This window comes from Siniperca chuatsi, linkage group LG8 (assembly GCF_020085105.1).
Source record: "Siniperca chuatsi isolate FFG_IHB_CAS linkage group LG8, ASM2008510v1, whole genome shotgun sequence".
Lineage (NCBI taxonomy): Eukaryota > Metazoa > Chordata > Actinopteri > Centrarchiformes > Sinipercidae > Siniperca > Siniperca chuatsi.
In genome coordinates this window covers 22,204,655-22,232,194 of record NC_058049.1, presented here as the reverse complement: position 1 = coordinate 22,232,194, position 27,540 = coordinate 22,204,655, and the positions used below count along the sequence as shown (strand labels likewise).

The 27,540-nt window shown below is 41.6% G+C and overlaps 1 protein-coding gene across 3 annotated transcripts in view; it reads right to left on the bottom strand.

Annotated features, from left to right (window-relative positions):
* tenm1 (teneurin transmembrane protein 1) overlaps positions 1-27,540 on the bottom strand; it is a 164,862-nt gene that overhangs the window by 2,424 nt on the left and 134,898 nt on the right. For all 3 annotated transcript variants that reach the window (XM_044204925.1, XM_044204928.1, XM_044204926.1), the window contains exons 23-37: positions 21,231-21,385; positions 18,794-18,877; positions 18,050-18,244; positions 14,975-15,062; positions 13,171-13,367; positions 11,991-12,304; positions 11,190-11,362; positions 9,427-9,671; positions 8,357-8,650; positions 6,872-7,116; positions 6,044-6,186; positions 4,064-4,275; positions 3,038-3,339; positions 1,823-2,529; positions 987-1,129 (exon numbers count right to left, since the gene is read on the bottom strand). In XM_044204925.1, coding sequence (XP_044060860.1) covers positions 987-1,129; positions 1,823-2,529; positions 3,038-3,339; positions 4,064-4,275; positions 6,044-6,186; positions 6,872-7,116; positions 8,357-8,650; positions 9,427-9,671; positions 11,190-11,362; positions 11,991-12,304; positions 13,171-13,367; positions 14,975-15,062; positions 18,050-18,244; positions 18,794-18,877; positions 21,231-21,385 — 3,497 coding nt within the window. The remainder of the gene's footprint in view (positions 1-986; positions 1,130-1,822; positions 2,530-3,037; positions 3,340-4,063; positions 4,276-6,043; positions 6,187-6,871; positions 7,117-8,356; positions 8,651-9,426; positions 9,672-11,189; positions 11,363-11,990; positions 12,305-13,170; positions 13,368-14,974; positions 15,063-18,049; positions 18,245-18,793; positions 18,878-21,230; positions 21,386-27,540) is intronic.

Genomic DNA, 27,540 nt, shown 5'->3' with positions numbered 1-27,540 from the left:
AACGGATAAAGGCAGCAAATCATCACATTTAAGAAGCTGGAACCAGGTAATGTTTGACTTAAGTGACTTTAATGACAAAAGTGTTAGTTTTCTATCTATTGACTAATTGGTTAGTCTACTAATCATTTCAGCACTCTGAGATTGGAAAACATTCTTCTTATTAACCAAATTAGGCCAATTAGGAAGAACCATTAAAATCACAAAAAAGTCAGAAATGGCAGTTAGAGCACCTTTAAGTTTTTGTAGAGGACTGTTGGCCTCTACCCATATGGAGCCCCAAAGTGTTCAACATTAATTAAATACATAAGTAATTATGAAAGTAATAATGACATGATTAAATTGTATAAAATCATTTTTAAAAATATAAAATATATTGTTATGAAATATTATTTAATCATTGTTGTTTTTATTGGAGTTCATTTGGAGATTTTTATTTCAAATGCTTGTCTTTTCAAAACTCAGTTTTTATTTAATAATGGGATTTTTTCCATTGACACTTTAATTTCATGTCACATTTGATCTAATAATGTCACTTTCCATGACAGGGGAGTTGTCATCGCCCCCTTGCCTTTCAGCCAATCACACGCCGGCAGCCTCTCTTAAGCAAGATCAACAACTGCTACCATAGCAGTAGCTTTATATTAATAAAACTACTGCTCTGCTGGTTACTATGACCCATAAGGTGAACGGTCAAGTGGGTTTTTGTATGATGGGTGGGTTTAGCCAGTTGCCCAAAATCAGATTTGACTGGACACATTTACAGTATTTATACGCCCCCAAGTTCAAAATGAGTCATCAAAAATACTTAAATGTTCTACAGAACGAGAAAAGAGAGGGATAGAAATACTAAAAAATATATATTTTTTAACATATATTTGGCATCTACCACGGGATAACCAAACAATTAACATAGGGACACACGATTGGAACTTGAAAAGAGCCTTGCTACTGCAGATGACTGGGGTTTGTAATGGTGGAAAGCTCACTTTGCTGGAGTCCCAGTTCTGTGTCTTGGTCTGGGTCTTCATCAGTTCATATGTTTGTTCCATTCTGCCCACTTCAGGCTTCGGGAAGCCTGGGACAACATTATGAAGCTGGAAGCCAAATAGCTGCAGCCAGCTACCAATGTCTGGACACACACACACACATACACATACAAAAAGAGAGAAAATTGCACGGAGGGACAAAGTTAGAATATAATGTGTATACTGTGAAGCAAACAAAAAGTCATAAGGCAAAGGAAACAACACCTTATACAGGAAATCACACAATGCGTAGCAGAGATGGTTTGGCAGATTTCTTCTGTAATACACAATGCTGCTGCAGGAAAACGTGACGGGCCAAATGAATGTTCCATTAACCAGAAGGACATATGCCCCCATCGACATCCTATATTCATTCTGCTACTCTCCTTTTCTATCTCTTTCCCTCGCTTGAGTTTCTATTTTGTCTCTCGGGGAAACAGTATGTTCTTGACAGACAGAGGGAACAAAACATAACAGCCTGTGTTAAAAAACAAGCTGATCAGAGGCATGGCTGTCCTTTCTGTTGCCTCTACATTCTGTCTGTCACATCTTTTCTCTCTGCTCACCTGTGGTTAACTGTGAGCCCTGTTCACTCACTCTTTATGGCAGATGTTTCCCGTGTAGGTGTCTGTTTGTGTGGGAGTAGGTGCTGCTGAGAGAAATATCTGCCTGTATCTGTGTGAGAGCTGTAATGTGGCAGCTTGTGTGAGTCAGGCAGTAACTGATTCAGTGATGAGTTGGTGACTGAATGAGTGTGTGTGTGTGTGTGTGTGTGTGTGTACATGTGTGAAGCTCACCTGTAGTAAACTGCGTCACCTCCTCCACTCTCCCAACTGGACAGTTATTTTTGAAGGCGTACAAGTTAAACGGCTTCGGCTCCTTGCTCAGCTCCCCCCACAGTTCGTGATTGGGCGAAGTCCATCGACCAGCTAGCGTGTCATAATCCCTCCTGCCCAAATGCACCAGCCGTGTGAGAGGATCGTACAAGCCTCCGTGGAAGCCGATGACAAGCTGGAAGTCAGGGTTGGTGTCCTGGTAGACCTCTCCATAAGGGGTGTAGAGGATCTCTTTGACCAGTCGCCCCTTGCTAGAGAAAACTGCCCTCGGACTCCCCACACTGTCACAGGCGACGTAGTATTCCTCCCCGCTGCTCAGCTCCATGGCGATGAGATGCCCCTGCAGGTCGTAGTACAGCGACGTGATCAGATTGCTGCTGTGGTTGTACAAGTGGCTGACCCTGGTAGGGTGTGACAGATCAGCATAAAAGAACTGCAGCTGCTCGCCCTGGCTGCTCTTGGTGGCCACACGCCGACCCAGCCCGTCGTAGCGATACCACACGGAGTGCTCAGTCACCCGGTTGAAGACGCGGGTCAGCAGGCCGTTGGAGTTGTAGTCAAACAGATCATTTGCTCGCTGGCGGAGGAAGCCGTCGTCATCCACGCTGTACTGTAACTCGCCGAGGTGTGTGATGCGGTCTCTATGGTCGTAACGCAGCGGAGTCAGCCTGGAATGAAAACAAACAGGTATGTACAGTAATACTGCTGTGAACTTTCAAAACTATGTCTAACATTAAAATATCAACAAGACAGAAAAGTCTACAGCCATGCTAGTGGCTCTGTGATGCTAATGTCAGCATGCTAACATGCTCATAAGAATAATGCTAACATGCTGATATTTAGCTGGTATACTGTTTACCATGTTCATCATAAATCAAATTCCATGGCAATCCTCAAACATTTCACTCAAAATCCAAAATGTCAACGTCATGATGGCGCTAGAAGAAAAGTCAGTCACTAAAATCAGTAGAATTAATCTTCTGGGGACCATGAATGTCTGTAAAGAATTTCATGGCAATCCATCCAATAGTTGTTGAGGTAATTCATTCTAGACAAAAGTTGATCGACTTGCCATCCCTAGGGCCATGTTGCTAGCAAGGCTAAAAATAGGATAATAACACATGCAATACACTTGTTTTGACATAGTAATGACACATTACTGACATTCTGACTTACCTAGCACTGGTCCCATGGCTGAGCAGGTTAATGTTCCCATTGAGGTCGTAGCTGTAGCGCCACTGAGGCCGCTCATTAACCGAGGCACTTTGCAGCTGGCTGTCTGCATCGTACTCATAAGTGTAGCGTGTCACATTGTTGTCAACGCCCACCCTTATGTCACAGGTGGTTGTGCGCCCTGCTGAGTCATACTGGATGGTCATCCAGTAGGCGATGGATTTAAGGATCTCATACTGGACCTCTACCACCTGGCCGTAGGAGTTAAAAACTTTGGTGTGCTTCATCAGATGGGTGGTGATCACCTAGACAACCGCAGATGTGATAGGTTAGCCATGCACCTGAACACAAACACGTGAAATCAGGCTGAGGTGCTTCATGCAGCATTACATCCGGTTGTTTTAAAGCAGTATTTAAATTTACACAACATAGACATATTATCACCTTACAAAGATGTTATGTTGAAAACGTTAGCAGTTGCCAATTTGCATATCCAGCAGAGATGGAGTAACTTAAGTATTAATTTGGAGTCGAGTTTTTGGACATTTGACAAAAGTCCACTATTCACTCTCCTTTTAGCTTTGTTTTGGTCTCCACCAACTCCTGAGGGAAATATCTGGGTGTGTAGCTGCTAAATGCTCCACCATGCTTACCAGCTAGTTGCTAACCTTATCTGTCTTTATCTGTTTAGTGCTGGGTAGCTAAGGTACAGTGGGTTTATCAGCATTGGATTTTATCGTGGTTGATGAGAGCTGTGAGAATAAACCAACTAAGCAAGTTGTGGGCCCTAAAACCAAAACAATGAGCTGGAAGATGATAAATCACTTTGTTGAGCTGAGGGAAACTGCCGTGGGTTTGTCACTATGAATGCCCGCTTTTACATTACACATAGTCCAGTAAACCATTGTTAATGTAAAAATAATGAATAGGGCAGCTTTAAGACTACATCAAAGGCACCATTTGAGGCTAGTCTTCTAAAGGTATCCTAATTCATGTGTGTTATATTTTAGTTGACAGTATTCTGCCTACCTGGTTGAGGTCATAAAAGATGACGCTGAACTTGCCAAACTGCTCGACCCGTCCTGATACGTCGACATAACGGTACAGATCAATGGGAAGGGGGGTCTCATTGATGACTGCCTGCATGCTGGTCACTCTGAAGTTGTTGTAGCTGTAGTCAAACCTGGCGTTGACCAAGCCTTCTTCGCTGAAGCGGAAGATTTGCCGACTTGTCAGGGGACCTATGCAGAGGAATCAAAAGTGCTTTCATGTTCAAGTTTCAGAAACACACATTAGCATGTGCATGAACTATACACACACCGCGCATGCATTTGCATACACAGCCCTCACAGTTGGCCATCATGCTACCCGTACAAGCTTCCCTAATTAATTCAAATAAAGGACTAATTCAACATCATTAACACAGACACATGCAGTGCAATCCATTCAATCTTAACTATCCCCACACCTCTATGGCATTTCCAGTGGTGACCTTTAATATGGAGAGATAATGAAATCTAAAGACAATAGCCATGATGGGCCAATGTGCTACTTAATGTCAGAACATCAACTTTAACAACACCATTCATCACCTCTGCTGCTAGCTACAACAGCTCATCCTCCATTTGGAAAAAGGCCTGCTAATGAAACACCATTATGGTGCTATTTGAGATGACTCTGATTGCAGTTAAAATGACTAAGTGTTTAGCTTTGGAGACTGTAGAGAGCTGGATCAGCATTACATCTTCTATTTTTATTTTCTGTGGAATGTTGATTCTAAACCTGCGCTAATGGGAAAATGGCAGAAATACTGAGTGATGTGGAGGCTTTTCTACAGCCCTAGGGAACATACAGTCTGTTCGTCTCGCTTCTCTAGCTGTCACTTCCCCAAGCTGTCATCTTTCCCTTTCCTTTTCTGTTCGTTTTCCCCCTCGCCTACCTCTCTATATCCCTGTCTCTCCTTTTTTTGGTCCCTACTCTTCCTTGTCTCCTCTCAAGGGACAATTACTACTATCTCTCCTCTCTCCAAGGCTCCGTTTGTTCTGCTGAAATTAGATCAGTTAAAGGAAGGTGAGAGTCTTTTCAGTGAGGGCAAAGTGATAAACACAGACACACATACACACACAGCTGTGCCTTGCAGATTAGTGACACCCGATCATGGCGAGCCAATCACAAAGCCATGTGAAGTGAACCTGCAGCAGAGATGAAAGCACTCTCAACGACCCTGGAAAGACTCTGTAACTTGAGGGAATTGGTGAACTGTATTAACAATGGCAGGATCCGAACATATCTGCTGCCACAGCTAAAGGGGCCCATTGATGGTCATGCCATTACTGGGTAAGACTGCAATTTATGAAGTGCAACGTCTTTCTAACTAATTTCCCGAATCAGAAGTGAAACAACTATCATGTTATTACGGTTATAATGGATGGCCTCGGGTAAGATTCCATGATTTCCTATCCCAAGCATACATGTATGAGTATAAACAAGAACACAGACAAATGTTCACATGCAGGCAGGCAACATAAATGTAGTATATCCACACCTAGCCCACCACATATTAGCTTATATTCATACATTCACTTGTTTACTTTGATCAGGCAGCCTGGTTGCGGAGGTGTGGAAGAGATAGCGCGGCTCAGAGCCCAGGAGGGGTCTAGTATTTACAGCTGTGGTAGACCACAGTCTCTTCCACTCGAACATGCTCTGCCCTCTTCACACTTCTAACTGTGGCTGTTTCAGTCTCAGATGAAATAGCACCACGGCTGACTCAAAGGCAGACTACAGAGTCTGATACTACTCAAAGAAATCTGGCTCAGGACGCATGATTGTGCAGTCTCGTCACAGCACAGATACTTTGAGTTGCGCTCATAAGACCATTTTATGCTCAGATAGATCCTTTTAAATTACTCATTTAAAGATGACCCATTGCACTTTGTAAATATTTTAAATTTGTGTCTGTTTAGCGTGTATGTGCCCATGTTCCCACGAGTGCAAATGTATATGTACCTGTCTGTCTGTATCTTATGGAGCTTATGAAGCCATTATGGGTGAGATGAATAGTCTTGACAGTGCCAGAGGCGTCGTCGTAAGTGAAGGTCACCAGGGTGGAGTCATAAACCACCTCCGAGAGCCGCGCTGCTGGTGTATACCTTGAAAAAAAGAGTAAAATGAAGAAAATACCAATTTATAGAATAGGTGATAAATTAGTAGCTTGTGTCAGAGGTGTGGAATAAAATGGTATTTATTTATTTTTTAAATGTACAGTACAACATTTTTAACTTCAATATAAATAAACATACTATACCTCATGAATAATACAAAGATCCCTTGGGCTATTAAGGAACAAGTTGCATCATCCTTCAACATTTCATCAAAATCAGACCAGCTGCTGTGGCAGTTATGGCCTTTCAAATCTTGAAAATGTGACCGTTTATTATACTGTAGTGTCCCCATCGAGCCAATGAGTATTAAAAATGTTAAATGCCAGAACACTGCCCGAATCAGTCCTCCAACTTTCATCAAAATCAGATCAGTGGTGTCTGACATAGTATGATGATAAAAAATTTGACCTTTAATCAGTCTCCCCATTACTCCAATCAGTGCAATTTGTAAGGACAGCTGGGTGTGTGTGTAGCACGTTTTGTGTCAGCCAAGACTTAGGGCGGTAATAGGGCTTTTAAATGTCTGAGATTAGCCTTTAATTATAGCACCTTCATCAAGCCAATCAGTGTTATGTTTTTATATAGCTGACTATAGTGCCAAGATGCATAATGCAAATCCGAGTTGCATCAAAATCAAACGGGTGGTGTCATCAGTGTCACCTCTGTGTCATACCTATAGATGACACTGCGTCCTGTTCCCAAGTACTGAGTCCTCAGCAGCCGCCCATCCAAGGTGTAGTCCTGCATGAAGGAGGACTGGCTGTCAGGAGGAGTGTGTATGCTCCTGTAGTAACCGATGGACAGGAGCGACTGCAGGGTGTGTTTCACCATGCTGGGCATCGTCACGGCAACCAGACGGTCTGTTTGGTCGTACTCAAAGACGTAGCGCCGCTGGCTATGCAGGAGCAGCATAATGGACTGCAAGAACACAGACAGATGCACAGCGGAGTTATAATACTGTGGCTCTATGGTTTGACAAGCCTTTTCTTTCTCTGTATTTTTCTATTCCAATGTCATTCGGTGACAACTTTGCATCACCAAAATGTCTGCACTTCAGACGCAACCTTGGTTTAAGCTTGAGGACCATTGATTTTTTAGTTAATCATTGAAGACTATTTAATTCTTAAATGACAAAATCACCACAACTGGAGCTCTGGGTTTTTCAACAATTTTGTTTACTGTTGAATTTTTATTTTCCTTTTCAGGCCAGCTTTAAACATCTGTGTCTGCAGTCTTGTAGCTATTTGAACTGTTTGAACTGCAGTAAAACAATGTTGTGTAAAAATACTTTTCTAACTGTAAGGTATAATATTAATGTATTAATAATACATGCAGGTATTATTAATTTCTAGATGGTTCTGTAATATAAGCTCATTTACGCTCTAATTTTGTCTTAGACCAAAAGCTGACACTGAATATATTTCAGGCTGAATATCATTTCATTAAATATTTCAATTAATGTCAAGGACGGAAATTATAGTTTCTGGTAGCTTTCAGCTTTGTCACACACTTAAAGGAACATACCTATTTGCATGTTTTATTCAAGATTACATGTACTTACATTATTTCTAACCATTTTTCAAAGCATGGCAAGAGTTTGCTGTAAAACTCACTTTCAGGAAACCACTGGTTTCTTTTCTCCACTCGAGTTACAGAGCCTTGAAACTTGTTTGAGTTATGTAATCCATCACAATGAACATCTTGTCTGCTTTTACTGCTCTCAAAGCTAAGATACTGTTGTGTAGTCGTGCAGCTATAAGTGCAGATTGATTTAAAAAGTCTGCACAACAACTGAACTTTGAAAAAAACATAAAACAGGCATAATCTTTATAATTGATTTTCATGGCTGTCTCAAAGGGAGGAAAATACACATTAAAACATGGCTGGTAGTACAGTACTGTAAATGATTTGAATACTTTCATCTCACATGTGAGATGAAAAAAAGTATTTTTCATACTTGTAGTGTTAGTTTTGGTTTCAGAGAACTACAGAGAACCTTGAAGCAGCAAACAAAGACAGAGCAGATGTGTTAGATTTCTGCTAACAGCAAACACAAAAACAAAAGGGAGTGAAGCCATCAAACAAATCTCAGCAGAATACAGAGAGAAACGGTCTATCACATTCCTCCTGAACATGTTTCTGTAAATACAACTCTTACTCTGTCTGCGTATGTGTAGCTCCAGATCTTGCCGTTGACCCAGGCTCTGGACACCACCCTGTCGTTCTCATACTCCAGCCGTTCAGACCATTCTCCACGGTGGATGGCTGACAACAGTCCTCCACTAGAATAGCTGATGTTTACTTCAGTGTATTTGCTACTGGGGGACCAGACCACGGGTCGGCCCAACGGGTCATACTGGATATGGAGGGTGAACTTCCTGTGGTCATCGTAGATCTTCCCTACTCTGGTGCTCTGATCAAAGTCTATGGACAGCAGGTTCCTGTTGTGTGCCTGAAAAGAAAATCAGTAAAATGTCAGCTAGAGGGAGAACAAACTAAAACTTTATAATGTTATTGCTTTATAATCATCATAAATTCTAAATAAGGCCACAGACATGCAAATATAAATGAAGTGGCATGTCTGAGGCAAGCAGAGATTTCATTAGTTTAGATGAATTAATTGTGACATTTAGAGCAAACTGGACCTGCATAATAACAATAAATTGCTGTGTGAACAAGTGAAGAATGAGTCCTGGGGATTGTTAATTAATTAGTGGGCATCAGATAAAATGTCCTTTTCTATTTTATGAAATATTCTGTTTGTGTGGTTTACTTTCTGTGCCAAGGAAAAAGAGAAGAGGTGTTGCAGTCAGGGTGTGATTTGTGGAAAGTACAGCTAACGGGTTACGAGTCATTTGACCTATCAGCTCACTTCCAGTGACGTCATTAATCAGTCAAAACATCTAACATGTTGTGCAACACCTAAATGTACCACTGTTAAAACTGCTCTACTTCTTAGCTCAAAACAAATTTAAGATCCACTTGATTGCACAACTTTTGGTTAACACAGCATACTTCTAAGATTTGACTGAGGTGATGTAATTTGACCTATTCACACAGGTTTCCGTGATATCTGGCTGGTGTTGAGATGTTTACTGGTGTATTTACAGTGTATTAAGCTGACAGTGTATTAAATTGCTAATGCATACTGTCTTTAGGTAGTATTAAATTTAGAGGACTGGATTTTTTATATTATCAGTGTATCAAGTTGGTGATTTAGTGTTTTACCCTGAGCCTGCGTTCATAAGTGCTGTAGTTAGTCTTGCTCTGCTCCTTCCTCTGCCTCCACTCTATCAGGCTGGGGGCGTGATCTCCGGGCAGGCTGATGTTACAGCGGCTGGCCGTGGGACTGACTCCTCCCCCGACGACTCCAGGGAGGAGGGGCTCCGTGCTGAGTGACAGCTCCATCCCACTCGCCAGTGACACAAGGAATGACCCGTCAGCGCTGATTCTGTATGAACTCTGAGCATGGTCTGGGAGTCGATCATATGGGTTGGTCACACACATACAGAGATGCGCACACACAAAACCACGTGTGAACACAAGGATGAAAATGTGCAGCAACAGATAAGAAAAAAGTGTGAAAAAACATCAGTCATTGTCTGACAAAATTAACGAGATACAGCAGCAGACTACATGAATGCAATGAACACATGTCTGGCTTTTTGTGTGTGTTTTTTTAATTAATTGCTAAATTCTGTTTTCTCTGCAACATTAGCACTGTACTGTATCTGCTACTGTAACTTTAGAAAAATGTAATCTATACAAAAAAGAACAGGAGAAAGAGAGAGCAATAAAGAGGAAGAGAGAAAGAGACAAAGAAAGACAAAGAGAGGAAAGGCTAAGGAGGGGCCATGAGTAGCTTTTCACACATTCTCAGTGATCTCAGTTCTCAGAAACTGTTCTTTCATTTCTATATTGCTCTGAGAAATATTTCATATATGCCTTTACCTTTTACACAAAAAGTGCAAAAATAATCATAAAAATATATTTTAATCATAAAACTTAACGCAGCTAGTAAACTAGATTATTTTCCCCTCTACCACTGTAAAACCTCTTTCTGTACATATGATTATTGTTGCCTCAGAGGCAGAAAAAGACACAGTGAATTTGTGGGTGGTGGAAGTAAAGGGGGACACTCTAAAATAGAGGGTCATTTCAACTCTTCCCTGGCAGCACTTGTCATACTGTAGCACTGCACACATGCCCGCGCATGTGCAAGTGTATTTGTGTGTGTTGGAGCAGCTTTTCTCTCCCTGCAGTCCTGTCATTGTGACAACTGCTAGAAAGCAATTAAAGGGATGACATGAGAAGAAACTGCTCCCATGAGCAGCTTCTCCACTCCACTCTCATTTTCTCCTCTTCTCATCTCTGCCCTCTTTTCCATTTTTTCCCGCTATCGTTAAGACATTTCACACGTCAGTCGGATTTGCCTTTTTTTTGTAAACAGAAAAAATAAATGGCACTTTTTGTTTTACTGCCCATTAGTCTGGTTATGTAAAGAGGTCACATCAGATCCATATATGAATTATTTATAGAGAGGGGATAAAATCCTTTCTCAAAGCTGTGAATCTCACTGCGCACACATCCAGTACAGTCAATGAAAAAGGATAAGAATAAGAAAAACACAGGTCAGTGTGTCTGACCTGACCAGAATAACAGCCATGTTATCGCAGTTTGCCAGTCATAAATGTTTAATTATCACTATAACCTTACAGTCTGCCCTCCTTATACATCTGTATATGTTGTCTATGCTTTAGTTCCCCCCAGATGAGTCATAAATGGCCTTGTGGCATGTTTGTGGTAAAGTAGAGGGGGCTAGATGCATTTGTGTGATGCTATTACCCTTCCTGTGTGTCAATCAGTGAATACATGGGGGCATTAGATCAGTGCCCCTACATTTGGCTCTGTGTAAACTCCTCTGTCTTCTTACAGTTTACTAATGTTATTACTGACCTATGAAGTAAAAGAAAACGCAAAACGCGCTATACCTTGTCTGAACATGTAGATGGTGTCACTGGCAGACAAGTTGGTGCTGGTGACAAAGTTCTCACGGTTGGACGCCTCAACCTCCACCCGAGACCAGCGCTCCAGGTTGCCGTGGAAACCGCTCACCTCACCAGTGGGGAGGGTGATGTTGGTCACGCGACCCTCGCTGTTGTACCTTGGAGAATATACACAAAGATGATGATGTACAAGCTCGAACACACACAGATAACTGTCCATCTTGGACAAACTAACACAGCCATATGCACACATAAGCACATACACACGCATATGCATACTCAATATCACTGTGTTCCCTCCTCTCATACACAAACATCGGCACAGAATAAGTGTCAAATATGATTTATATGTGTAATTATCCAGCTGTGAAATTTGAGATGGAGACTCGGTCAACAGTGGTGAACAATTCAGACAGATGTGTTGTGTGTGTACTGTATGCGTGATACTAAACGTGTGTGATCAAAGTGTTGCACAGATGTCCTTCAGCTTATCAGTCATTTAAGCAAAGACTAAACAGAAAAAAAACCGTCTCTCCAGCTTCCTACATTTGATACACTGGTTACCACAAGATGGCACTCACATTTCACACTGCAAACACAAAGCCTGTCTCACATACACATGCATATACTGTATATGCAATTCCATGTCCATACATACATTCAGAGTCAAGCAACCAACCATGAATGAAAGAAAAAGTGAAAGACAGAAAGACAAAAAGAAAGAAAGAAGAAGTGAAGAAAAAAATGAGAGCACAATAAGCAGAGAAAAAAAAACTATAGACTTACTCATAAACAGTGGTCCAACTGTTCTCATCACTCTTGGTTGCTAGGAGACCCGTGTTGCCATGGTAAGTGATGTGGGCGATGTCATGGCCTTGGGCTGACACCTTTCTCAGTGTTCCACTGTTGCTAAGAGACAACCAGTACACCTGTCCGCCAGGTAGGGCCAACCAGAGAGGCACTCCATGGGCATCTCTCCTCACCTGGAGCCCATGGCCGTCGCGACACGTCAGTCCAGACAGCTGGCCGTCCACGCCATAAGAGAAGTTGTACAGGTAGTGGCCGGTGATCAGGTGTTTGGTGTACATGTGGGAGCCATTCTGTCATGGAAAAGAAGAGATAAGACAGTTGTCAGGGTTGGGTTGCACCCACTATTTGTAAACCCATTGATAAGTTTGAGTGTAAAGTCCTTTCTAGTTCTTAGTAACTACTAGCTACTGTAGTTTCAAACTATACAAACAGGAAGTCATTATACCATCACATGATGTAGCATAACTTCTAAAAATAACAATTTTAGGGGGGCAAAAAATATAACTTAACTGGTAATACTTGCAGTTTTTATGTTGTTTTGCCTATATATGTATACATAGAGTTAGTATTATTAATACAGTTCAGAATGAAAGGGAAATATCTGGTTATGCCAACCTAGCTGACATTATTTGGCCATATAGTCTTATGTTATTAGCATGAAGTTTTGTAATTTGAATTATACTGTGTTATTTTTGGAAATGTAATTTAAAATCATCCCAGGTTACATTTATTATTAAACATTATTAAAGTGTCAGGTCAGATATGTCGAACATATTCCATATGACCTCTTTTACTCTTCACTCTAAACGAGTCATATTAGCAAGCTAACACCATTACATTACACCAGGCAGTTACTGGGTGTAAATATTTAGTAACAACTAATCTCTACGTAAGAACTAGTTTGTGCGGCTCAACTCGTTTAACTTTAGTAAATCTTAGTAAACACCTGAGTTATTACTAGGCTAAGTTTGAACTTAGGAACAGCAAAAATTACACTAAATTAATGAAAATTCAGGTATACTGGAACAGTAATGGTGTTCATACAAAGGTGTTATCCTCATTCTGACCTGAACTCAGATATAGTACTCAAGTATCTAAATATTTTACATGCAAATACACATGTTCCATTGACACACTGTAACTCAGGCACTGGTACCTGGCTGAAAAGATAGAGTTCCTGGTCCAGTGGGGAGCTGATCTCCACCAGTCCAGCTGGGCTGGGCTGAGGCTGGTTGGGGCTGACAGCTCTGATCCGGATGTTGCCGAGATCAGCAATATATAGGGTGCCATTGGGGGCCACGGCCAGAGAAGAGGGGGCTTTGAGACGAGCATCACGGGCGTAGCCTCCATCTCCTGATAAGAGAAACAAGAAGGCATTATTTCAATGAGGACAAACTCTTTATCAACAAAATAGCATAAGTGACGGCACCCTCAGTTATAAACACACTGAGCAATACAAATTATTCTTTAGAGAAAGAGAGAAGTCATAACTGGTACACACAAGCTTTGCAAAATATGAAGATCCCATGGTGCCGCTGAAACGTTTATCAGTTCAGCTCAGGACTTGGAGTTGTTGGGATGCCGTAGCTTCCCAGTGGAGTTGATATGACCACCTTGATAGTGACCTCAGCCTTATCAGACGGTGGTAGTGAGTGACTGAATGCATTCAGATGTCTTCGGTAGCACAGCAGGATAATAGCCGGGTGAAGCCCTTTAGATGCTGTCAGCAGTAGGCCCCGGGGCCTCTGATGGGTCTGTGCAGGCAGCAGGGTGGCAGTCTATCTCTTGACAGCATGCACATTATGTGTGTGTTCATGTTTGTTTGTATTTGTGGTTGTGCGCTCACATATGTGCGCATGTTCAAAGACACTGTGTGAGCGTCTACAGTGAAGGGATGGAAATGGAAAGCCTCTGAAGAGAGTAATCATCTGTTAACAGCAAGACATGATTGAAAATATGCAAAGTACAACCCAAGAAATAGGGATGGTTACAGCCCATTGGCTTGTGGCATGGGAGAGACACTTCCTCCATTTTGAATAGAAAAGAGACTGATTTTTATGAGCGGAATTAAATGATAAAATCACATCCTCTGACACTTACAATGAAAGCGTGGTCTAACTGTCAAAAGAACATCTGCTTATTTGTTTGGCCCTTTCGCTCTTCCCATTATTACATTTCAGGTGCCCTTCCATGATACACCAAACAGTTAAAACCTTCAGTGGCTAGACGAGAGCTTTTTCTTTTGCCTGTGATATGAATGTATTTGAAAGGTTTCTCTCAAGCTGGTTTCTACTGAAATTTAGCTGGAGGTTTTTGCAAAGAAGGAGCCTCTCCATGAATACAAATACATCCCCCCATACACAAATACATGCACTGTCTGTATACCAAACACACACACACACACATTCACAAAGTCAAATTACATTCACTTACTTTTCCATTGTGACATTATAGATAGTCAATTCTTTCCTGTATATTGTCATCGTTTACATAAACATCTTTATCGTAATTTTTTATTATTTTTCAAAGTCAAAGCAGCCCTTCTTAGATATTAAAATTCCATCTGTGTCTTTAGACACATTCAAGTAGAGAAGAAAACAGTGGAGGAGACAAGAGAGGAAAGGTTCTTCTCACGCACTGCTAATAAAATCATTGGCCAGCAGGGACACACAGGCAGCAAGATTTAATCACTCAATATCAAGGCACACTGACTATTTCAATTCATTTAAGTTATGTCAAAGCTTTTAAAATGTACTTGTGTTGTTTCCTTCCTCATACTTCTCAAGCAGGCCAAGTATGATATGATCGGATATGATTTTTAAGTGCAGTTACATGTGGTTTTTAGTACTTTAATCCTATTAGACATAATCTAATACTTTCACATTACTTAATCCTACACTTAAATAGTGTGTGTTTGTGTGTATGTGTGTGTGTGTGTGTGTGTGCGCCTGATGACCCACCAGAGAAACAGTCACAGTTGGGATCTATCTTACAGTCACAGTCCGTGGGGGCTCCAGAGATAACAGATATCTCCCCGTTGGTTGACACCTGTGAAGTGTTCAAAAATGTCACACACGGCTACAGGAGATTATTGTTCAAGAGAAGATAATGTTCAACAACAGCCTTTGTTATGTGTAATCTCTACGACAAACAAGATAATGATGGCATTTCATAAAAACCTAAACTGGAAATACAGATTAATGATATTAAAATGAAATAAGAGGGAAAATGATGACAGCGTATTTGTTGTGTTTGTCTACTGGTACTTCAACCAAGTAATGATGATATCTCAGATGCCTTTTTTTATTTTAGGAAAAAGAAAATAATTATGTGTCTTCAGTGTGTGTGCATTCCCTGTTTGGCCTAAATGTGGCTTTTGCTGAGAGATTGATGAATCTTTACAACTTGAAATCCAGCTCTCCAAACTAATTAAACTGATTGTCCTGATGGAGAGTGCTATACATGAAAGTGGAAACTGCTACACCAACAGTTTGATCTTGATGCATCTTGAAGGGGTGATGCTTAACTGGTCCAAGGGGAGCATGCATTGTTTGGGAAGATATGTTTGATTTAGATTTTTTTTTACAGCTTTATTATCCCTTAGGGATAGTTGATTTGCAGTGCGTTTTATAAAGTTATTCTATGTTTTGATCATTGACTTATGGCTTATTTGCTTTCTTGCCAAGAGTTAGGTGTGAAATGAGAATACTACTCTGATGTCTGTTTAGGACCTCTGAAGCTCAATAGTTAACACGTTATACCTTGTTTGTTTAAACCATTCAAAAAACTAAATGCTGGTGTTGTTACCGTTAGACAGAGGCAGGCCAGCTGTTCCCCCCTGCTTCCAGTCTCTGTGCTAAGCTAAGCTAACTGGCTGCTAGTGGCAGCACTCGGCAAGGATAGCATATTTAGCAAAGCATATTTAACAAATTGTTGGCACTATTCCTTTAAAATGTGATGACCTCAATCATTTATCAAGCATCGCAAAGGCAAAAATCAATCCTAACTGCAAATTCAGTCCCAATTCTAGGTTTTGGAGTAAAAGCATTTCATAAACTTGTCCTAGGAAAATACTCAAATCTCCTCCCAGATTTAGGAGACCTGCAGATTTGCGAGTCTGCAGCAGGAGGACAGCGATAGGACAAACATGACATTCCAGAGGTGGTGAAATATCGAAAGATATTTTTGTATTTTTGTTTTAAAATAATGAGCAACTTCTTCAGAGACTCTGATTGGATTTAAAAGTCTTGTTACTTGTGTTCGATAAACGCTCCCTCTTCAAAAATATGCCTGCTTCACAGAAAACAAGTTCTTGCAGTTTGCACTTAATTGAAAACAAACAAACACAGCCACAACAGAGCTCATTTGGGATGTAACGGTTGTGATTTTAATGCACCTCAAAGCTCCAATAACATGCATATTCAATAACTTCCCTGCTTCTATAGAAGATTAAAAATAGAATACAACATATTTGGTTATGCATGTGTGGTCCTTGATGTTATGGCCAAATGTTTCGGGTGCGTGTGACAGACAGACGTGCCTGGACCATGAGAGCAGACTAACAGCAGTGCCAAAGCATTGCCTAAATACTTATTGCGGCCAAGGCACGTTCACATTTAATAAGGCTGCTTATACTGAAAAAGAAATTACTGGCTGGCTAAACAGTACAAGATGCAGCTGGTGTCAGCCATTTAAGATTAAATTTAGCAGTTAATCTGAGTGTCATTTTTAATCAGTTTAAAATACATTGTCAGTCTGTACCTGTGCACAGCTAGTTTCTCTTACAAGTGACACACTTTTCTGTATTTAATTTCATTTTTTTTCTGCATCACATTGTATCTGCGTCAGCCTGACAGGTTCTCGAATGTGTTAATTGCACATGAGAAATGCTGAGTAAATCTGCAACACATCATCATTAATTTTATTTTACGATTCAGTGTCATAAAACGGTTTCATTCACTCTCAATGAAGAACTTCTACTTGTCGCTGAGGGTGTGTGTAGGAACCTTCACAAGAGGCTGGATGGGGTTTTTTTTGTTCTAGTTTGACTTTCTGTGTGAGATGCACGAGAAATATTGGCCCAGAAATACCAAACATAAAATAGGAGGAACAAAGACTATTTTATAAGTATTTTCATTGCCCTATCCAAAATGGCTGCCCGGTCTCCATCAAAAAGGCTTCTGAGGCATTTTATGTTCCTGTCTGCCTCCACATGGACTCAGCGTGGTGCTGCTGACCACAAAGGGACTATTGATTTAGTCCAGCAGGCAATATCTTTGTGGTGCTAGTGCCCAAATGCTGTGGGCCTGTGATAGCATGCTGCTAGCTAATGGACAAAAAAACCTGAAATGAAAACAGGCTTTTGGATTGTTTTTTGGATGAACAAATTCTTAACAGTTTCTTGCTGCACAGCATCACAGCACAGCAAACAACCTGACCACAGTGGGCCTCATGATGCAACAAGTGTGAGAGTAAATTAGTGTCATAAGGCCAGATGGATTGCTGGTGTCGGTTGCGACTGAGATGCCTTTTCCTGTTTGTCAGTTTTGCTAGAGATGTGACATTCTTGCAAGGGCCCTTGCTCCGTGATCATTCACAGAGGCAGGGGTTGGATTTCGGAGGGGGTAGTGAAATAATAAGCCATAATGGATCAGTGGCCACAGCAAAATAGCTAATTACCTTAGTAACTGGTATAGAGCAATATATTAATAGTTTGGATAATTATATCTTCTGTAACTTCATTAGAAGCAAATAAAAAATGAAATGAGTAACACTTTTACATGAGGGAAATAGTGGCTTTAAGGGAGAGACTGCATCTGAACTGCTCATTTTTGCCACCTGGTGGTTATTGGTGTGCACTGCTGCTACTCCTAGACAAATTATTTCACCCCCCTTCACTGCCGCCGCGACATTACTGCGGTAATCACGTCATTTGAAACCAGTGACATGTGTAGCTGCCCTACAAAGCCCAGTTTCTAGCTAAAAATAGGCTGAAAGTAACTATGCATGGTATTTTCAGTGACAAGGTGACTGACCTGTTGGATGCGGTTGATGCGCCTCTCATCAGTCTCAGCGATGAACAGTGTGCCCAGGTGGGACAGGGCGATGGCCTTGGCAGCCTCCAGGGTGGCGCGCACCGCTGCCCATCTTACCAGGTGGTGGTCAATACCTGGAACCTGGCAGTGGATTGGGCGGCCCGCCACAATACGCACCTGAAGATTTTCTGATACCTGATATGAAAAAAAAAACAACACCATCATGTACAAGCTATGCAAAAGAGAGACAGAAAGTAAATAACTAAACTTCCAGTAATTATTTTTGGTCAATAGAATCAGCCACAATGACAATATATCTTTGTTGATCCAGTGCATCAAACATCACCAGACCTAAGTCTGCCTCATTTAATTACTCATTAAGTATTTACAAGATACACACTCCAACAGGTGATTCATTAAATTTGGAGAACAAGTTTATGGGTAATAAGCAAAACCTGATTTGAGTGACATTTTCATTAAAACAACTTCTGCAGAGACTGTTGATAGCATGTTATTTTTTTTTAACAAGGTGCTCTTCCTTTTTTTTTTTATGTTAGCAGCCTCACTCGCTCTAAATGCACCTGAAGTGACAGCACTGCAAATTGCGAGAAATATTTAATTACTGATTCTTCCTCTGCTACGTATAGTGCCATTGCCTCTAAAAGAAAAGCATAGGCTTTAACAGGAAACAGGTTTAGAATTCTTTCACTGACAAACATTTGTCTTGTAGGCCTGTTTCTCTACCTGTAGGACAATATTGTTGTCCAGGATGTAGAGGGAGTTGTCCAGCGGGTTGATGGCCAGGTCTGTTGGCCACTCCAGACGCACCTGTGGAATGACACACACGTACGCAAGCATACACCATACAGTAACTGTATTTCTATCAAAAATTAGAACAAAAGAACAAGAAAGCCTTGGAAGGTATCGCCCACAAGAGTCAGTTACAGGTGATACAAATAATATCTCCTTAATAACATAGCATTAGGCCTCCTGACCCTCCCTGCTTCTGCAAAGGTCAGCGGCGGGCAGGGAGCCTTCCCCGTGTTTATTCAAGACTCACACTGGCTCGCCTCGGCACTGTTCCAAATGTCAGCCAATAACCATGATCACCACCTGCTCAAATAGCACACCCTGTCCGCTAACACTGTGGGGGTCAAAGACAGACAAACCTACACTAGCGCACAGCCACCCACGTCACTGTCTATCTCACACAAACAAACACTCAAACTGTGAGCTATTGAGACGAGGCGGCGCGTCTGAGGGATCAGTGAGGTGATTGATGACTCTGAGGATGGATTGGTAAATAAATGGATCATGTTAAATTGCCACTGACATGTCCAATTATAGGCTCTGTCAAATGAGAGAGAAGAGGGTTCACTCTGAAATCCCATTTTAAGAGGCAGAGAGATTCATCAAGCAGGACTCACCGTGTCCTTAGCCAAAGAGGACATGCGTCACATCTCTCCTGCTCATGATATTTACAAGTTAAATTGAATTGTCCACAGAGCTGGACCTGCTGAATTACAGTCAAACAATACAGTTTTGCTCAGAAATCAACATATATATATTCTTTATAGTTGTTTTTGACTTTTGTACTACCTTGGCGATTGTATCTCATAAATTGGTGTTCTCCAGGAGGCGTGAATGTTTGGTTTCGAATGACAATGTCGGTACTGGTACTGGTGCAATATCTGTGTGGGCAGGCACTAAAAATAGTTCAGAATATCACTTTCAACAGCCACACAGGTAGTAAACCAGCATGGGGGCTGACGTTGTTAGCCGTTGTTGTTGATTTGAGTCTACATTACTCCATGACTCTGTACATTACTCCGTGTCAAGATTTGAATTACGGGGTGACATAAAGAGGGCTGTGGGTTTTGACAGTCTGGTCATTTGCCATCACCACAACTGGACAAATAAAGAGAGACAGCTAGCGCCAGCTAGCCACCCTGTGCACAGGAGTGTGCAGGAGCTGCCAGTGACTCAGCAGGTGTTGCAGTAACACGAGAGAAAAGTAATGTCTTGGCGAAAGTTAGTTAGCCTAGCTTGCCAGCTTCCACTTTCCGAGCGGATTACAAACTTAACAGCAAAACAGGTCCTCCCAAATGCTGAATGCAGTAAAGGGCTAGAGGGTGAAAAAAACCCAGCTGATAGCAACACTATTTTATGTGGGCTTGTTGAAGAGGAAATATAGCACGTGCTCCAGTCAGTAGTGCACCACAAAAGTTGAATCTCAGACACTGTTTCACAATAGTATAGTATATAGTTTATATATATATATAATATGAATGCGAATATAGTTTATATTTCCTTATACAAAAAGAGAGAATTCAAATTTCAGTTCGACTTTAAACTAAAAACTAAAGCCAACACTTGACATGCATAATTGAATGCAATTGAATTGCATAAATTACTGCAGTGATGTTTGTCTAGCAGTAGCTACTGAAATTTCAATACTGCCGCCACTTGGAGGTCACAGCAGTTTATTAGAACAAACACTGATGGAGGATGAATGCGACTGGACGCCATCAGATGTGCTGTAGAGGCTAATAAATAACAAAAAGCCAGATTGTGATGTAACATGGGACCCTTTAAAGACATATAAGAGCACCTCTGGGAATTCACCCAGGCTGAACACGCATATTCACACACACACATACGCTTGCATCCTATGTGTGGGCAGCGATCCCTCTATAGAGCCAGCAGTTCATCTATAATTCATCTTCTGCTCTAATAGGCCTGATGTAAGTCAGCAGTGTGATCTGAACGCTGGCTGATCAAATCTGTGAAGTAGCTGTCTTTGGTCTCTCTCTCTCTCTCTCTCTCTCTCTCTCTCTCTCTCTCTCTCTCTCACTCTCTCATACACACACACACACACACACACACACACAGAAACACACACGCATACACCTTTAAAAAGACAGAAAGAGTTTCTATGGAAGAGGCTGGGCAATTTAGAAAGACAAAACAGTCACTGAGTGTAAGAGAACAACAAACAAATACTTATCAATTCTTTTTGATTTAATTACTCTAATCAGACGACACAAAACACATGCAGAAGTCTTATATTTCTATAGATTATCTACACCCAAAGGTTGACAATAAAGTCTATTTAAGAGCAAAACATGCTGGTTCTAGCCTTCTACAAGTCATTTAAACTCGACTGCATTATTCAGCTTACCTGGCTGATGTCCATGCGTGCATCACAGCTTAGCGGCTGCGTCGACATCAGGCCGTTTGAGCCAATCACAGTGGAGAGCAAACCCCTCTCATTAATCTTCTGAATGGTGGTGCCATCAACGAAGTAGACAACACCTCTTTTATCCACTGCAATACCTGGGCGGGTGAGAGAGAGAGGCAGAATGAGCTTTTGGAGATGACAGAGAGAGCGAGTGGGGGTGAGAGAACAAAAAGGAAAAAGGAGAAAACGTGAAAGAGAGTATGAGAGAGAGAGAAGAGATGGAGAGGAGTGAGTAAGGGACAGAAGTAAAGTGAAGAGAGGAGAGGGCTTCGGAGAGGCATCCAACTCAGTTAGACATTCAGCTCAGCAAGCGGCTGTCTTATCAAAGGCACTGCACCACAGAAATGTAATTATATTTCCATTCCAGAGCCCACTAAAGGGATTAGAACAATGCAACTGGAGGAAGAAGTTATTTGTCACATTAAATGTGCGCAGGGTAACGCAGTGAACTTTTGACATTTGCCGCTTGCAAACGTGCATTATAAATGTACATCCACGAGTCAAACACACATGTGAATGTGTGCACCACTTTCCTGTATTTGCACAGCACTTGTGAACACATGCTTTGCGAGTGTGTTTTGCTATGAACAGCATATACTTGAACTCTCCTTGCAGTGGAGCTCTGCAGTAGACAGTGAGCAGAGAGAAAGGGAGAGAGGTAAGTCCAGGTATTAAAGGTCAGGGCAGACTATGAATCATCTGTTATGGATGAGGAGCGACCTTCATCCCCGTCTCATCTCCATACAGAGAATAGCCCTTTGACTCAACTCCTCAGCAATATTATTCCATGACTCAACCCTCACCTCTCATACCGTATGCCGCCAATTCTCCTTGATTGCTTTCACTTAGCATCTGCGACAATAAGCCATAATTCAGTATTCCTACCTGCCACCTCCAATGCATGTGGCTCACTGTTGTGCCATTTAAAAATACATTTTGTTATGGTTTATCATTAAGTCATGTCAAGTTCATGTATATATCACTTTATCTCAAGCATGCCTTAAGGGATTAAATGGAGACAAAGCCTACTTATATCTAACTAATCCACAATCAATCACAAAACTAAATGGTGCAATACGATATACAACAAAGGAAACCACAACAAAATCACTTGGAAGACAGTATTATGGAGAAAACATATAAACAGGGCTGCAACTATGATTTTCATTACTGATTACTTATTTTATTATTATTATTTTTTTAACTTATTTGTACTATCAATCCATTACTTGTTTAGTCTTAAAAGCTGCATTAATTTTAATGCTAATGTTGCAGACATGGAGCAACATGAGCATTCATTTGGTGTCGTGTTTCTGGACACCTGATGAATGTAAGTCCAATGTTCACTCTCCTTTTAACTCGGTTTTGGTCTCCACCAACTCCTGAGGGAAATATTTGGCTCTTTAGCTGCTAAATGCTTCACTATGTTCAGCAGCTAGTTGTTAACTTTGTTAGTCTGCCATTTGGCGCTGGGCAGGCAGCATACAGTGGGTTTCTCAGAGTGTTTTCACTGAAAACAGCTGCCTGCAGCGGGTGGAAACAAGGTTGATGAGAGCTGGGAGAGTGAACCAAAACATTAAATCTGCGGGTCATAAAAACAAAACAATAACATGAATGACAGATGCAAAAACACTTTGTAGAAACACTGCAGAGTTGGATTATAATTCTCTGTGGGTTCATAACTACTAGTGACCCCTTTCACATCACACATACTCATTTAAGCCACTGTTCAGATAAAAATATTGCTTAAAAGCTTTAAAATGTCAGAAAATAGTGGAAAATGCCGATAAAAATTCCCCAGAGGGAAGGACAAGGTGATGCCTTCAACTTTTTGTTTTTATTTTTTATGATTTATATTTTATCATATTTTCATTTTATTACTGTTTTTCCTCAACGAACAGAGAAAAGCAGAAGATAAACTGGAACCAGTGAATGTTTGATATTTTCCTTACTAAATGACAGTTAATTGATTATCACAATTGCTACTGATTAAATTTCTGTCAATCAACTAATCAATTTTGGTTCTAATGGGCTTACTGACCCATTTAGTTGCCTTCCCAGCACCCCTCACCACCCCATAGATAATGAAACCTCTCAAAAAGATTCAAAGAGTGATCTGACCATGCAGAAGAGCCAGCACATCATAATAAAAGTGGACAATGGAGCAACACCATCAGTATGCAGTACAGCTCCAACTACTCCTCCCTCATTCAGTCATCTTGTCACATTTTCCCTTGAATTTTATTCTGGTTTCTGACAGTCTTTCTCCTTTCAAACTCTGTCATACTGGATTATGTGGGGATGTGCCTGTGCTCACTTTCTGAGCCTAGGATAGAAATCACTACTGCCCTTTTCCCCAGGCAGCACTAAGGTCTCATCCTCCTTGACATACAATAGCTTTCTTTACACGTGATTTCATTCAACATGTGCACACTCTCTCACACACACACACACAAACAACCAAGCACACATGCAAACACAGCACACCGCCACCACAACTAGATTCACAAACGTCCTCAAACCCAGCAACCCTGGACAGACCCTGTGAGTCATAAATCGTGCAGGTGGGGTGGAGGTGGAGAGGAGAGGTGGGCAGGAGGAGGGCCAGGGTCAGTGTGTTTCCTCCAGAGGCCAGAAGGTGAACTACAGAGCTCTCCCTCCTGGCCCCTTCATCATCCCTCTGACACAGACAGATTACACCACCCACACAGCCCCTCCCACCACCAACACCTTTCCTCTTATAGCTTTGCCTCGCTCTCCATCCTCCCCCTAACTTGATCTTCTTCTGCTCTCTTTTTGCTCAATCCTTCCTCCCCTTGTTTTTTCTTGTTGTCCTTTGTTTTGTTTTCGTTGTTGCACTCTCTCTATCTTGCCCTGAATGTTATAAGTGCTAATCAAATCTGTGCCCTTTGAACCTTCAATAATGTCTGGGCTATGTTTTACTCTGTTCGTTCCTTTCGTTCCTCTCGGCCTTGCCATTTCTTCTCCTGTCACCTGGCATTATGCAGGAGGGACGTCTCAACCCACTGAGCCTACTTAGGTCTGAAACGCTGCACATTCTCCCTGCTCTAACGCCATCCTCGGATCCTTCCTACTTTCTTTTCACTTTCCTCCTCGTAGCACCCTAAACCTGTCCCTGATCTTAGAGCTCATAAATTCTGCACAAGGACATGACGAGGCAGCCAGGACTCTCTCTCAATACTGATTTCTGTTCTCTCCCTCTCTGTCCCTGGATATTACTCTTCTCGTCTCCTTTGGTTCTATTGACTTCCATCCTAAATTCCCTCTATTCTTTCTTTCTTGCCTTTGTTTGTGCTTTTCTGACACCCTCAGTAAGCATGCTTAGGATCTGCATGTCTTATGTTTGCACAAGCAGCTTCTAAATAGGTGCCAATCTATCACCAACAATAAAATACAGGACCAGGCTGACTTATTCATCCTCACACAAGCACAACAATGAAGGACGATTGCTATTATTGCTTGGCATTGGCGGAAGGATTTACACCAGTTTGTGTGTTGTTTAAGAGTATTTCACCATGTTTATTGAAAAGGCGGCAGATTAGTCTACATTCTCCTTGTCAGGGGCTGGATTTCCTGCTGTTGTGGGCAAAGCTGTATACTGCGTTAAGGGAATTTACAGCCCCTTCGTATAGCCGATGGATACTCACAAGACATCAAAAGATTTACCGTTTCTCCCTGGGTGGACCTGGCACTCTGATACTCGTGTTTAGAAGCTGGCAGACACACCAGTGGAGAAATAATTGAGATAAATCTCAACTCCAGAGGGAAATGGACATTTGGCTAAAGTTGGGACTGGATTTTATCATCAAAGAAAAGTGAAATAGACTGAGTTGCATTGACCTTGGAAAAACAGAAGGAGGGGAGAGGAGAGGAGTGAAGGAGAGGATGATAAAGTGATGCTTTTCACATTCAGCTCAGATTTAGGGAGAAAATGCAGCCAAAGAGAAAAAGATAGAGCGCGCCAAAAGAGGTGTGAAAGAGGAGAGAGGTGGCGATGAGACAAAGGGACATGATGAGGAATTGCTTCAATTAACCATTACAGGCCAATCACTCTCAATCAAAGAATCTCTTTGTTCTCTGTCCTTGTCAAAAGAATATCAGTTATAACGGGCTCCCCTGTGGCATTGCAATACAATCCAATCCAATCTGATTGATGCCTTGGAGAGGGGTCTTAGAGAGCATCAGCGTTGATTACAGCTATTTGAAGGGAAAGAGCCACCAGGGATTTTCCAAGCAGAGAGCGAGGGAGAGGTGAGGAGGTTTGTAAGGTGAGAAATACGATGAGGTGAGACAGACTAATTATAACAAAAGTTGTGGATTATGTATCTTATTTAGCAGTAATAGCAGAAAGCCCTACTGGCGTACAGTAACATCAGGATGTGGTGTGTTTGCGCGTACGTGTGTTTGGTGCATACTGACTGCCAACACCTGAGCCCTCAAGATTGCAGGAAGTCAGCCTTCTGGTGTTGTTCAAAGTTTCCCTTCTACAGTACTTTCACACTTCAAATGCTGACAGCAAAGCTGCCAAAAGAGCTGCCTCTATGGATGAAAGAAAGAGAAAGTGTAAAATTGTATAGAAAACAGACATCATTGTCTGTCAGCAGTTAAAACAACCACCTAAATGCAAAATAAGCTCATATGCTGCAAAGGAAACCTACTGAAAGGGTCTGTTTATGGAGAAGAAAGCATAATGTATGGCATTTCCATTTATACCTGAAAACTTATTCACCCACACAACCACAGCACATGTGCATGCAGGGGTGTGTCATGCACACACACACACAGATTGCCAGCAGCCTGAGGAGTAAGTCATTCAATCTGCCCTCCCATATCCCCAGGCTCAGTGGGTCTTAATGATATGGACTGACGTATTATTACAGCATCTAAATGATGCTAGCTGTAGCTGATTATGGCCCATGGCGCTTCTGTACAAAGTACAAACTGTGTGTGACTGACAAGTGAATGTAGACAGATGGACAGTTTCACCTGCACAATTGGCCCCAGTGAGGGACTCTGACCATAAATAAAGTCAACCAAATTAGCTGGGGAAAGCCTGAAGGGTTCACTAACAGCTACAGTCCAACTGTAAGTGAAGCTAAAAAGCACACTGTTTCAAAGAGTCTTTAGCTGTTCTTTGTGGCCCTTTCATCACCTCTCCTTGAGAACACACAACACTGTTTGTATGTGAACGTGTGAATATATGTGAATGTGTGTGCATGTCAACGTGTGCAAGCACGTGATGCGGCGTGTGTGGGTGTGTGTGCATGCATGCGTGCGGTGAAGTAGCTAGGCGAAAAGATAAGGCATGGCAGTTAATCACATTGTGCGCATATGCAAATATAGAGCGGATAAATCAGAGTGTCTGCAGATGAGAAATTCACACTCCCACGCACGCACACACACACACACACACACACACACACACACACACAACTTCCGCGAAGACTCTGAGATTGCCCATGTGCACTAAAGGGGGGAAAATAAACCTGTCGACTCAATCTCAGCACTGTGAAATGGCACTGTGCACCATACTGATTTTGTGTGCGCATGTGTTTGAGTGTAGGGGTGTGCATATTTGCGTGTGCCCATACAAGTGTGTGTGTCTCAAAGAGTGTATGTTTCCACACCTGTATTAAAAAATGACAGTCATGAGTGTGAATTGATTATGCTGCCATCAAACACTGCTCTGTGAACTATGACATGCACATCTATGAAGTGCAGTATTGTAGTACAAGTGCTGTTTCCAATGGCTCTTATTTTCCCCAAACACTTATCATCAATCAATACAAGATAGCACCATAAACGAGGACAGGCGTGTATTTCTGGTAGATCTTTGGTAAGCAGAAATAATTCATGCTTCTTGTAATTAATTATTCATTAAAGCCCCACAGAACAGACAGTGGCTTAGTAATTAAGTCTGAATCAGACACTGTGGCTCATCTAATTATCAACCACTATAAGTTTGTTAACATATTAACCCGCATTAATTAATTATTGATATCAGACTTTTTTTTTTTTGCTGTTATTTCCAACTACACATGTATGGCGAGGCGAGACATTGCAAGCATGCAGAGAACTGGTAGGAGACTTTGCAACAGTTGCATGCTAATTTTTGGGCGAATAAACATTTTTTTTTGTGAAAATTTGCGACTTGGCAGTAATTGCCTTGTTTGATAGCAAAAAAGAGATCCAAAGCAATCACAGAGGCAGCAGACAAACTCAATTATAA